Source organism: Acromyrmex echinatior, chromosome 1, assembly GCF_024713525.1.
Source record: "Acromyrmex echinatior isolate Ae372 chromosome 1, ASM2471352v2, whole genome shotgun sequence".
NCBI classification, from domain to species: Eukaryota; Metazoa; Arthropoda; class Insecta; order Hymenoptera; family Formicidae; genus Acromyrmex; species Acromyrmex echinatior.
The window spans coordinates 102,576-117,908 of NC_141852.1; the positions used below are offsets into that span (position 1 = coordinate 102,576).

The 15,333-nt window shown below is 31.6% G+C and overlaps 1 protein-coding gene across 3 annotated transcripts in view; it reads left to right on the plus strand.

Moving 5' to 3' along the window:
* LOC105147868 (F-box/LRR-repeat protein 12) overlaps positions 1-15,333 on the plus strand; it is a 31,206-nt gene that overhangs the window by 1,788 nt on the left and 14,085 nt on the right. For all 3 annotated transcript variants that reach the window (XM_087416888.1, XM_011059184.2, XM_011059183.2), the window contains exons 3-5: positions 13,001-13,214; positions 13,282-13,543; positions 13,695-13,817. In XM_087416888.1, the coding sequence (XP_087273014.1) occupies positions 13,027-13,214; positions 13,282-13,543; positions 13,695-13,817 (573 nt within the window). In that variant the 5' untranslated portion in view covers positions 13,001-13,026. The remainder of the gene's footprint in view (positions 1-13,000; positions 13,215-13,281; positions 13,544-13,694; positions 13,818-15,333) is intronic.

Here is a 15,333-nt window from a genome sequence, read left to right on the forward strand (position 1 = left end):
AATCTTAAGGAAGATTTTTGAAGATGACTTTGTTTTAAGATAAATTTTTTATTGTGTTTTTATCAATGACTCTGACCGAAATTATATTTCGGATTACACATTTCGGCTTAATTAAGACCATGATCTGAGACTATCCAATTTTCAGTTTCGTTATTGGTTCCAATTCTTCTTAGTATAATGGTGACTATTACAGGCATATAATTGAAAAACTAACCGAAAAGAATCTGCTAATGGTGTTATGGCAAATATATTAAAACAATTGGAATCAAAAGTTGGATTTAATCTCAGATCGTTATTCAGATGGAAATTTTTTGGTCGAGTCCCTGATGTTTATACTAAATTTATATGAAAGGTTCTTTCGAGTAAGAGACATAAATGATACAGACCCTATAGCAATAAACAGAGTTTGGCCATAAGCGATTTTGTTAAAATCTTATGAAAAAGAAAGGTATATATTTCTCTCTCTCTCTCTCTCTCTCTCTCTCTACATATATATTATATATATATATATGTAGAGAGAGAGAGGGGGGGGAGGGGGAGGAACGCACGCACGCACGCACGCACGCACGCACGCACGCACGCACGCACGCACGCACGCACGCACGCACGCACGCACGCACGCACGCACGCACGCACGCACGCACGCACGCACGCACGCACGCACGCACGCACGCACGCACGCACGCACGCACGCACGCACGCACGCACGCACGCACGCACGCACGCACGCACGCACGCACGCACGCACGCACGCACGCACGCACGCACGCACGCACGCACGCACGCACGCACGCACGCACGCACGCACGCACGCACGCACGCACGCACGCACGCACGCACGCACGCACGCACGCACGCACGCACGCACGCACGCACGCACGCACGCACGCACGCACGCACGCACGCACGCACGCACGCACGCACGCACGCACGCACGCACGCACGCACGCACGGTTTCTCAAAAAGGATAGGAGCTACTTTGGAGGCGTAGAATGGGTCGAGAGGAGAAAAAAATCTTACACTATTTTGAGATATTCGCTGTAGTTTTCGAATTAAAACAGGAAACGTCTAAGTCAATGTGCGGTGAGGCCGCGAGAATTCGTAGCACAGCCTATCTCACTTGAGCCGCCGCCGCAGCCGTTGTCGAATAACGCACGATTTTTCTTAATACTTGTTTAATTTAATGCAAAAATGGTTTAATAATCCGGATTTCAAATATGATACTGTATGTTTTTTTAATCGCTGAACATGCAATAGTTCATTTAATCCTACGATATACGCTTTAAGAAATATAGCCTAAATAATGTGAAAAAAATTACCAAATTTCGAGTTCAAAGGTTCCAAGCGTTTAAATAGATCGTTGATCTATCTCTCTCCCCTCAAATTGTAGATCTGTTCGCCCAGAACAAGATTTAGTTGGAATTTTTTTGGAACCTCCTACAGGGTCTTTAAAAGTTGCATTTAACTAGATTATAAGACGTTTTTAAGGAGAGAAAAAATTTTTTTTCTTTAAAAAAGTTTTAAAGTAAATCGTTTTGTGGTTTTTACATTATTTAGTACTTATTTTATTTTCTAATAAAGAGTTTTTTATTGCTAAATTGAGGCATTTGATTTGAGGATGTCAAAACTACAAAGCTATTTACTTTAAAACTTTTTTAAGGATAGAAAAAAAATTTTTTTTATTGTTTTATAATCCAGTTAAATGTAACTTTTAAAGCCCCTGTAGGAAAATTCTAATTGGATCTTGTGGGTGAACAGATCTACAATTTGAGGGGAGTCACGATCTATTTGAACATTTGGGACCTTGCTAAAATCGACCTTGAACTTGAAATTTGGTCATTTTTTTCACATTAATCGGGCTATATTTCTTAAGGCGTATATCATAGAGCTAAATGAATCGTGTTCATTGCATCGTGTTGAGTGATTAAAAAACATACAGTACCACATTTGAAATCCGGATTATGCATTTTTGCATGAAATTAAATGTATTAAGGAAAATCGAAATTTTGATTTAAAAATTGTTCATTAGCGACCGCTAAATGTTAATATTTTTTGATAAAAATTTAAGAGTGTTCTTTTGGCATGAAATGAAAGCTTTTGAGCTATAAGTGATCGATTAAAAAAAAAATTTTTTTTTGGCAGTTTAATATACGTATAAAAGTAAAAAATATATCAAATATATAAATGTAATAACAATAAATAAATGAAATAATTATTTTAAAAAGTAACTATTTTAGGAACTCCTTTAATTCATATAATAAAAATAAATTTAATATCACGAGGCATTAGGAGTCAGCGCTAATATTGATTTCCGCAAAAAAAAAAAAATTCTGGACAAAATAAATTTATTTAGATCTTTATTATTGTTTTTTTTTTTGCGCAAATCAGTACTGGCGCTGACTCCTAATACCTCATGATGCTATTAGATGTTGGAATTAATTCGTAGCGTTTTTTAATGAAAGAATGTTATTTATTTCACATGAGCATTAAAAAATACATTAATGAAAGTACTTCCCATCACTTGTAAAACGCTACGAATTAATTCCAACACCTAATATATTTATTCTTATTCTAAAAAATATATAGCGCAAAAGTACGAGAGTCGTTTGAAAAATTTTGAGCCTTAGTGAAGATAGCATTATTTGTCAAAATCATTCTAATACTATGATCGTACATGTTTTGCAAGATATCTGTGAAAGTTATAGCTATTTTGGATGCTCAGTTGTTGTTTAAGAATCATTTGTGCCAGTCAAATGTTTTCGTTTGATGAAAATTTATGTTCTCCGAGCCTAACTTTGAGCTTAGGAAACAGGAAAAAATCATTAGGGATCAGATCTGATGAATAGAGTGGATAGTTAATTAATTCGAACCGCAATTCGTAAATTTTTGTTATAGCGATTGTCGATATTCAATTTTGTCCAGTTTTACAAAAACATTGTCATCGACTGGCACAATTGACTGCCAAACAATAACTAAGCGTCCACAATGACTACAATTTTCACAGATATATTACAAAACATGTATGATTATAATACCAGAATGGTTTTGATGAGTGATGCCATCATGTTAAGGCTCAAAACTTTTCAAATCCTCGTATATGTACCTCTTTCTCGTAACACACACACACACACACGCGCGCGCACGCGCACACACACACACACACACACACACACACACACACACACACACACACACACACACACACACACACACACACACACACACACACACACACACACACACACAGAGGGTTGGCCATATTCGACGGAAAGATCTGGCAACACTAACTTTTGACAGAGATGTTAGATCGAGTAACGACGTTTCCCATGATTGAAAAAAAAAACATCTTTCCGTCGAATATGGCCAACCCTGTACACACATACACACACACACACACACACACATATATACTATTTTATTTTAATATTGTTTTATTCTATACCTTTGATTAAAATTTTAGAGAGTAAGGCATTGTTAGAGTGAGATAGTTTAGATACAGGCGGATGGTATGTATATCTTTCTTTCTCATAAAATTTTGACATAATCGCTTAAGATTAAATTTTGTTATAGGGTTTCTACAATGAATAATTACATTTTTTTTAGTCACATCTTTGTTTCCAACATTAAATAAAGACGATTGTTATGTTACATTGACTACATTCGTTCTGCAGCTTTACAGTAGTTACAGCGCTTTAAGCAATGGATGTGTTCAGTCGAACGCAACAATTTTGCAACAATTTTATGATCGTCTGCTATCCTAGATGCATTCAGCGTCTCAACATGTTCATTCAGCAGTTACCATGATTTCTAGCAAAGTAAAGCTACGTTACTCAGAAGACAACAGTTTTATAACCGTTTAATGATTTAAAAAATCACGCATGACTAGCCTTAACATTACAAGAATTATATTAAGAATCTTTATTTTAGACCGTATATGTGAGAACACAATACTAGAATACATCATGAAAACATGATTCAATAATACAAATTAAAAATAAAAGTTTAGAAAGGCTATGAATCAAATAACAACAAAGTAAATGTATAAATAAAAAACAAATATAATTATCATGATCTAATATAAATAACAAATAATAAACATCATTTCGAGCCCGATGGGTCATCTTCAATGTTAAAAATAAACATAATTAGAAAGAACTAAATTAATATACTTAAAATAAAACGGATCAATGGTAAAAAAATATAATATAAATGGCCATCAGTAGAATCGCATCCTGTCATCATGAATGTGAAATTATGTCCAACGATATAGAGTAAAAATTAAGATATCAAAATATTAAAAATCCATATTGATATCAAATTGCGCAAAAAATTCACAAGCATCGTAAAACGTCAAAAATTTACATTAAAATCTATAACAATAGTGAAAATAAAAATTACACCAATACGATATTTAAAACAAAGAAGAAAGATGAAAGTCCGTCTATAGATTACTATATATATAAATCAAAACTTATAGTCAAAGTTATCTTAGACAAAGTTATCTTACAGTGTTGCGGAGTGTATATAAAGACCTCCAGAAATGTATTAATACAATATTTCTTCCGACAAGGATAATTGCACGTTAGCAAAAAAGAATAAAAATTAGGAAGCTGAATCGCGAAGAAACGTCTTAGTCATCTGGCGATACACAAAGTGAAGAAAACGTTAAGAAAGTAGGGGGTTGGAAATAGAAAGGGAAACAAGAAGAAGAAAGCCTAAGAGAGGGAGAAAGGTTGATAGAAAGATAGGAATCATGTAACGAATCAGATTTACTCTGCTTATTTAGACCCTGGCTTTGCTTTTTGATATGAACCATCTCAGATATCAATCTTCTTTTATAGAAAGATTTCTTATCAAGGAATTTTACATGCTCCAATCAAAATTGTGGTTGCATTTCATGGTGGTTCGTGATGACAGTTGGAGAGCCCGTATTTTTATTTATGTCAAGTTTATGTTCTTGCAATCTAGTCTTTAACTTTCTCTTCGTTTGACCTACATAACTGGGTCAATCCTCACAAAATATTTTGTAAACCACACCTTGATTTGATAAAACGTCTAATTGATCTTTACTCCTTCTTACATACTTATTTAAAGTGTTAGGAATTGAATAAGCCAACTTAGAATTCATTTTTAAGGCGATAGATCTAAAACTTTCAGAAACTGCCTTAACATAAGATATGGTGAAATATTTGTCCGTAGATATCTCTTTCTTAGGAAAATAGGAAATATGAAAGTTTTTATATTTACGAATGTAAAAAAAGAGTCTGTTATTAATCATGGCGAAATATAGAGGATAACTATTCTCCAAAAACATGTGAACAATCTCTATGAGATTACGCTCATGAAATTTTGGGTGAGACAATAATATTCTATCTTGTACTTATGATAACTCCCCTTTTGTGACATAAAGAGTGGGAATAAAAATTGAGACATCTCCCCGAACAAGTAGGTTTCTGAAATCTATTGAATACAATTCTATTCTCCTCAACAATTATAGTCGTCTAAAAAATTCAAAGTACCATGAATATCCCAATTTCAATGGTGAACTGTAACCTAATGCAAATTAAAGATATTTTTTAATATTTTAAATATTTATTGATGATTTTTTAAATATTTTTTTATTAAAAATATTTTAGTGCGAATTAAAGATATTTTTTATATCATTTATGGTATCAGAGGGGGCCGCCAAAACAATCGTCAACGTGAAATGATAGTAGAACAATCGTTGTACAGGCAACATTTCAATAGCCAATATTTCTAAGTCTTGTAAAACGATTTCAGCAATAACCGGAGATTTAGGCAACCAAATATCTGTTTGTAAAATCTATGATTAAAAGTAAAATACGCAGAATCCAGAACAATTCACAGCAGAAGGAACTCATTCAGCGGTATAGTGGTATTCTTAATTATGTGGTTCCATCTCTCAATGCTTTTTGATACCAAATCTATGGAAATGTTAGTAAATAATGAGATATCCAAGGAGGCTAAAACATAATCAGGTTCAAAACGCAGCCCATTTAATTTGTTGACCAAATGGAAATTGTTCTTCACCTGACTAGTTACTCTTGGAATGCTACCATGGATGATATTGTGCAAAAAAAGAGAGAAAAAGTGGACTATAATAGCAAAAACAATAACTCTAAGTGGATTCCCCGATTTATGAACTTTAGGTAAGCCTTGCTCTGTTTCGAATCAAATTTCATCAGGTTCTGATTTACATTATTATTGCCTTTCTGTTGTTGATGACGTGGCTGAACAAAAAAAAACTGTTAATATTTTTTCTGACATTTTCAATGAAATATCTTCGTTTGACTCAATACATGATGGTTGGTTCTCCTAACATTAATATAGCACGGGAAAGTTCAGTTATTGTTACAACTAGGCGAAGGGTTCGGTATACCTATTAACAAGAACAATATTGATAAAACCTTAGTTGAATTTATAAAAAAAATTGAAAATAATATATCTGGTCGTCCAGATAACATCATTAGGTTCACCAGAAATAACTCCACTTTCATCCTTAGTAAATTTGCTAAAGAGCTCTCCTCTGTTAATCTTAGTGATAGGCAGCTTTTTATTTGGTTAAAAACCACGCGTAAGTTCATCGAAGATCATAGAATTGCTCGTCACGAGAGCTGATAAAGATAACATTACAGTGGTTTTGGAGAGCTGATTATGTTCATGATATGGAAGTCATTCTCTCTGATACTAATACTTATCAGAGAATAACTAAAGAACCCACTAGAAAGATAACTAACGATTTGCATAACATTCCTGTCAGAACATGAGTTATATAGATAATACTCTGTACAGATGACTGAATACTACTCATGGCAATCCTAGAGCTTATGACTTATCTAAAGTTCATTACCCGGGAAATCCACTTAAAATTATTGTTTCTGTTATTAATAGTCCACTTTAGTTTCTTTCTCTTTTTTTGCACAATATCATCCATGGTAGCATTCCAGGGATATCTAGTCAGGTGAAGAACAGTTTCCATTTGGTCAACAAATTAAATGGGCTGCGTTTGAAAACGTTTTGAACCTGATTATGTTTTAGCCTCCTGATGTTGTCTCATTATTTACTAACATTCTCATAGATTTGATATCGAAAAGCATTGAAAGGAGATAGTCACATAACTAAGAATAACACTATGCCGCTGAATGAGTTCCTTATTGCTGAGAATTTTATTCTGGATTCTACGTATTTTACCTTTAATCATAGATTTTACAAACAGATATTTGACCCCTATGGGGTCGCCTATATCTCCGGTTGTTGCTAAAATCATTTTACAAGACTTGGAAACATCGGCTATTGAAATGTTGCCTGTACAATCATTGTTCTACTATCGTTACGTTGACGATATTGTTTTGGCGGCCCCCTCTGATATCATGACATAAAAAAACATCTTTAATTCATTGCATACTAGGTTCACCATTGAAATTGGTACTCATGGTACTTTGAATTTTTTAGACGACTATAATTGTTGAGGAGAATAGAATTCAATAGATTTCAGAAACCTAATTGTTCAGGGAGATTTTTCGATTTTTATTCCCACCGCTCTTTATGTCACAAAAGGGAAGTTATCATAATAGATAGAATATTATTATTGTCTAACCCAAAATTTCATGAGCGTAATCTCATAGAGACTGTTCACATGTTTTTAGAGAATGATTATCCTCTATAATCACGATTAATAACAGACTCCTTTTACATTCGTAAATATAAAAATTTTCATATTTCCTATTTTCCTAAGAAAGAGATATCTACGAACAAATATTTCACCTTTATGTTAAGGCAGTTTCTGAAAATTTTAGACCTATCGCCTTAAAAATGAATTCTAAGTTTAGATCATGAATTCTAAATTATTCAATTCCTAACATTTTAAATAAGTATGTAAGAAGGGATAAAGACTAATTGGACATTTTATCAAATCAAGATGTGATTTACAACATATTTTGTGAGGATTGCGAGGCCAGTTATGAGAGTCGAACGAACAAAAAGTTAAAGACTACATTGCAAGAACATAAACTTGGCATAAATAAAAATACGGGCTCTCCAACCGTCGTCTCGAATTATCGTATGGAATGTAACCACTTTGATTGAAGCAATGTAAAAATCCTTGATAAGGAACCTTCCTATAAAAAAAGGTTGATCTGAGATGATTCATATCAAAAAGTCAGGGTCTAAACAAGCAGAGTGAATCTGATTCGTTATATGATTCCTGTCTTTCTATACATACAATCTTCTATCATACTCCCTCTCTTAGCCTTTCTTCCCCTTTTTCTTCTTGTTTCCCTTTCCTATTTCCAATCCCCTATCTTCTTAACATTTCTTTCACTTTGTGTATCGCCACCAGACGACTGAGACGTTTCTTCGCGATACAGTTTCCTAATTTTTATACTCTTTTGCTAATGTGAAATTATCCTTGTCTGAAGAAATATTGTATTAATATATTTCTGGAGGTTTTTATATCATTAGATACAACTATAAATCTAAGATAACTTACTATAAGTTTTGATAAGTTTTATATTATATATATAGTAATCAGACGGATTTTCGTTCTTTATTCAGTATTTTTGCACTTAATGCTTTGATTTTTTTGTTTTAAATATCGCATTGATGTAATTTTTTATTTTCACTATTGCTATAGATTTTAATATGAATTTTTGACGTACGATGCTTGTGAATTTTTTGCGTAATTTGACACCAATATGGATTTTTATTATTTTGACATCTTAACTTTTACTTTATATCGTTGCGGATAATTTCACATTCATGATGACAGGATGCGATTCTACTGATGGCCATTTATATTATATTTTTTTACCATTGACCCGTTTTATTTTAAGTATATTAATTTAATTCTTTCTAATTATGTTTATTTTTAACATTGAAGATGATCGGCTCGAAATGACATTTGTTATTTGTTATTCATGTTAGATCATGATAATTATATTTGTTTCTTATATTTATACATTTACTTTGTTGTTATTTGGATCATATATTTTCTAAACTTTTATTTTTAACAACTTTTATTTTTAACATACTAGAAATTTTAAAATGCCTAATACGGTCGAATACTGGATCTTCATTACTTTAAATTAATAATTTAAACTTGAATTTTATTGATATATACTATATATGATATATATTTTTTGTTTATTGTAAAGAACAAGAATTATTGTAAATTATAAGAATAATTATAAAGACAAATTGATGATCTTATTGTTCTCTCACAGGTAAGATAGAAATTTGAACTCACACAGATAAGTTTTTACTCTCGATTGTTGGTTTTTATAATAATAATAAAAAACGTAACTATATATAATATTAAAAATATATTCGACAATTTTGAATTTTAACTTCTAAATATGACATTATAAAAATTGGGAATTGTGTGAGACATTAAGATATCAAATTCTTTATTATTTTATGGAAAAATCTGGCCGTATAACACAAGATAGTAATCTTATAGGACGAAATAAGAGGATTAATTGAGACTACAAGAACATCGTACAAGTATATGTAAAATTTATATGGCGTTAAATAATATATGACTAAAAATAGACATTTTATAATTTTGTTCTGATACTGAAGATAACCTAATCTAAGATCGAAACGTTTATCGTTATATATGAGAAATAGACTATTGCACTAATATCTTACGTTGGCTTTTATGCTCTTTGAATAATTATTTTGATTTGATCAGAAAGCCGATATTATATAGAATTCGTTTTATGATTATTTGCTGAACAATCCTAAACGCACTCAACTTTTCAATTTTTCGTTCAGCGGTCGACATAATTTAAAACAGTAAAGTAAAAGTAGTATGCTGAGTCACGAAACGTTGAGCAAAATGGCTGCAAAACGATTGCATCTTCATCAAATATTTAATCTTTATAATATTGTGTTTCAGGATTTTATATATTTTTTTTTACAAAAAATATAAATCATCGGAAATCAGAGGCTAATTTTTGGATATCTTTTGTGTTTCACTCAAAATTTCACACAGACTCGAAACAACATAACAACAGAGAATAAGAATGCTGTCCCATAACAGTCAAAATTTCGGAAAATGGAAGCATATAAATATATTCATTTATATTGTTGAAGATAAAATTGTATGCTTGTCAGTCCGAAATTTTTGTAGCTTATAAATTATATTTACCAGGTGTACAAGTACGAAGTGCGGATTTGAGACAATAAATGGTGCATCACTGCAGTGTGTAGTATAAAGATTTGACGTATATGCCATTTTGTTGTGCCATCAACAAGTGTCAAACGCGCATAAGTGATAAATTGAAAAAGTGTTTGCATAATATTGTTTTACTGTGTTCAATATGTCGAAATTTGTGCCAAATAAAGAGCATTCGCGGACAGCATTAATTTTTTGTTTTCATTTGAAGAAAACTGCTGCTGAATCATACCGATTACTTCGAGAAGCTTATGGTGAACATGCTCCATCGCAAGATACGTGTGAACGATGGTTTCGGCGTTTCAAAAGTGGTGATTTCGATGTTGCAGACAAGGAACACGGAAAACCGTCAAAAAGGTACGAAGATGTAAAATTGCAAGCATTGTTGGACGAAGACGATTCACAAACACAAAACAACTCGCAGAGCAATTAAGCGTTAGTCAACAAGCTGTTTCCAATCGCCTACGAAAGATTCAGAAGGTCGGCAGATGGATATCACATGAGTTGAACGAGAGGCAGATGGAGAGGTGCAAAAACATATGTGAAATTTTACTCGAACGATACAAAAGAAAGTCGTTCTTGCATCGTATCGTTACTGGGAATGAAAAGTGGATATATTTTGAGAATCCCAAGCGCAAAAAATCATGAATAGATCCAGGTGCACCATCCACATCGACCGCAAGACCGAATCGCTTTGGCAGGAAGACGATGCTCTGTGTTTGGTGAGACCAGAAGGGTCTATTATCAGCTGTTAAAGCCTGCTGAAACGCTTAATACCAAACGCTACAAATAACAATTGATCGATTTGAACCATTTGCTACTCGAAAAACGATCAGAATATCGAAAAAGGCAACACAAGATCATTTTTCTCCATGACAATGCTCCATCGTATACGGCAAAACCGGTTCGCGACACGTTGGAAGCACTCAGCTGGGAAGTGCTAGCCCATTGCTAGCGGCTTACTCACCAGACTTGGCTCCTTCCGATTACCACTTATTTGCATCGATGGGTCACGCACTTGCTGAGCAGCGCTTTGGTTCGTACGAAGATGTGAAAAAATGGCTCGATGAATGGTTCGCGGCAAAAGGGGAAGATTTTTACTGGCGTGGTATCCACAAATTATCCGAAGGATGGGAAAAATGTGTAACTAGCAATGGAGCATACTTTATAAACCACTTTTTATCATTCTTCCGAATTTAACGTGTTTTTTTTTGAAAAAAATCCTCATTTCATATTTGTACACCTGGATATGTTGGAAAAATGAATACTTACATTAATGAATATTTATCGAACAATTATTTATTAATAATGAATTTTTTTTGTAGAATCGTATAAAAATTCAATTTTGATAATCTTGTATTTAACGTATATGTGCAGACGAACAGTAAAGTATCTAATAATTCTGATTGATTGATCAGCACTCTATCACTTTTCCGAGATTCCGTTTTCCGATTGTGTGTGAGGCAGCACCCTAAGTCTGAAACGCAATGAAGATTAGATATTTGATAAAGAGATGCAATCGCTTTGCAGTCATTTTGCTCAACACGTTTGTGACTCAGCATACTTTTACTTTGCTGGAAAGCATGTCGACTGCTAAACAAACATGTTAAAAAGTTGAGTGCATTTAGACTGTTCAGCAGATAATCATGAAACGATTACAAAACTTGCCTTCTGTTGCGCAACGTAGCTGTGGAAGTCATGGCGATCACTGAATAAACATGTTGAGATGCTAATTGTATCTAGGATTGCTCAGCAGACAATCGTAAAACAATTGTAAAATTGTTGCGTTCTACTGAACGCATCTAATGGATGCATTCAGCAGAAAAAGCAGCTTTGCAACTGTTGTGCAACTGTTCTTCTATATGATTGGTTTATACATTTAGATCATAAGCAAAAATCAATATTCGTATTGAAGAATTTTATAACAGTTGCAAAGCTACTTTTTCTGCTGAACGCAGTCTTTTTTTCTTTTTGGCTATCAAATATTAAACAAGGAAAAGTGCTATTACAAACGCTGTGGGCGCCAAAGCAAAGATAATCACTTTCTCGCTGGAAAGCATAAAAAATTTTTATATAAATAAATTTTTTATGCTTTGAAAAAAAACAGATTATTTAATACAAAAATAATTTCTTTCATATGTAAAACTAAACGATCCAGTAAGCAATTTGTATTATTCATATTATATGTATATGTATAATTATTTAAGATTTCTCATTAAATGCACGACCGTTCACTTAGCGCTCATTGAGCTCTTGTATCAGATGGTCTATATTTTTAGATTTAATGGAACATGCTAATCAGATGCAAAAGTTCACTGAGCGCTCAGTTAGCGATCATGCTTCTGAATGCATCCACTGCTTCTAGATTTCAAGCATGGAAAACGATTAGTCAGCAGTTAAAATTAGATTGTTTGATAAATTAAATTTTTATTGTGTCACAATCTTTTTGGTCATAATATGAAAAAAAATCTGATTAATTCTATTTAAATCCATGAAAATATGCAGAAGAATTTATAATTTCTGTATCTATATCTGTATAGCAGGCCCTCTCAATTATTTATCACATGTAAAGAACATAGCTTTTTTATAAAAAAAAAAAAATTTTAGTAATATAGTAATTGTAGAGAAAAAAAACATATGTAAATTATGTTATATTTGCGTATATTAAAATTTTTTATGACATTGTATATAATTTATAATGTACATTAAAAATATGAAAATTACATAAAAATCTTCTCTAAATCGTAGAATTATGAAGTTATTTGTATGTTGATTTCTTATCTTTTCTTTTTTGTTTTACAGATAAAAGAAGAAGAGAAAAAAGAGAGATGAAAATAAAGCGCAGTAAGTCTCTTTCTCCTGAACCATCTAGTAGCAGAGATATAAAACGTATAAAACTTGAAGAAATTGCAAATCTAAATGGATCAACATCTCTGCATATCCTTGAATTCTCGGATGATGTTTTACTTAATATATTGAAATATTTACATCCACAAGATCTTATGGCAATCAGCTTGTGAGTTGTATTTATCTATGTTATATTTGTTGTGATGCTTCTACTTATTTATTTCTTTAAATCATAGATGTTGTCAAAGATTTGCACAATTAACGCAAGACAGAACTCTGTGGAGAAGAGCAGATTTTCGAACAAAGCCCATATATCTAGAAGATTTGAATCAGTATATGAAGTTTTTGCAACCAATAACAATGAGTTTGGCAATGCGTGGCAATCTGATTTCTCGTGAACGTTCATCTCTTACGCAAAGATTCTTTAATAATGTGAAAACACTATGTGATCAACTCAAAGAATTGATCATTGAAGAATATTATATCAATGGAGATAAGGTATATTTTATGATATAAAATATATGATTATAAGTAACATATTCTTGTTTTTAAAATGTTAGAATGTATTTAATATGATTTTTTCTGCCTGCTTCCTTCTTTTCTATCATAAAATATATATATAATTTACTACAATGCACGACTTTTACAGATTCATATAACAGATTTTCCATGCACTATTGAAAAGCTTTCATTAGAAGGTTGCAAAATGAATTACTTACAAAGCAATAAATCTTATTTTTTTAAAATGGATCTTCACATGCCTAATTTGACAGTAAGTTGATATTTTAATTATAGATAAAGCTTTTAATATCAAAATGATGTACTGTTTTTGATTACTGTTTATTTCTCATTATTTCTTTTCTATTTGTGTTTACAATTATATAATTTAATTTTTGAATTGGCTGCTTTATGTAAATTATTATGTATAACATAAAACTATACTTGCAAAAAAAACAAGTAAAAAATTATGTTACAATGTCCCCTATTTGTAGGTGAATGTATACAGAGTGGATATATTCATTTTAATTAATACAAAAATAACATGACCAAAATACGTCAAACAAAATATTTCCAACAAAAGTATATTTCGAGAGGGACATATTTTGATCATTATTTTTTTTCTAGGTGCTAGAAAAGATCAAAGGTCGTTACATTAAAAAAAAATAGAATTATATGTTTTTTAAATTAATATTCTCTAATTATTCTATATATAAACGTATTAAGATAGATATATTAAAAAATTAATAGTTTACGAGATATTTTATACTTTATTCTGGCACATATTGACATAAAATGTTAAATATCTTCTAAACTTTTAATTTTTTTAGACTTACACCTTAACACTTTTATTAGAATAATGAGATGAATCAATTAGTATAATGAGAACGTATAGTTTCTTATTTAAAAAATTATCCCTTTTGCCTACATAGTTTTAAAGCAACTATGTTTTTGTATTCCAATTAATTCATTTCATTGTATTTATGAAAATATAGATTATTAAAAAATTTAATGTTTACGAGATATTTAATGGTTCATGTCAATATGTGGAAGAATAATTATATTATAAAAGAAAACCATATATTTATAATTGCATTTAAAAAAATGAAGACAACTCATATTTTTTTGGCGCGTCCATCTAGAAAAGAAATAACGTGTCCAGATATAGCTCTCGAAATCATTCATTTTTGTTTAAAATCTTCATATTTTTCGAAATATTGATCTGTTAAGATTAATAAAATTGTATTATAATAACGACACTCAATTAAATTCATAAATATGATAAGAGGCTTAGAGCAATAGCCAGTTTTTAGCTGCTAATTTTAATAAATCTTAAATTACATGACATTTCGACCTTACATTTTCAATGTTCGAAAAATAATGACAAATTAAATTAATTTAAGGTTTATTAAAATTAGCAACTAAATACTGGCTATTGCTTTAAGCCCCTTATTAAAGATATTTGTAAAGATTAAAATAAATCATTCTATATAGGATGTCCGTTCAAATGTCCGAGCAAATATCTCACAACTGATCGAAGTTATAAGAAAGTTTAATAAGAAAAATTTATATGACTCCTTATATAGTACGACGAATTAGCTACAAAGTATACGTGAAAATTTTTTTTACTCTTGGCTTTTTCGAATTATTATGTAGATTACGAATTATTATTATTATGTAGATTAATATAGATCTCTGTTACACGGCACGCTTTACGCCGAAGTTATAACATCGATGTTATAACTTCAGTGTAAAGCGTGCCGTGTAAACGTAGTAATAGGTTTTTTAAA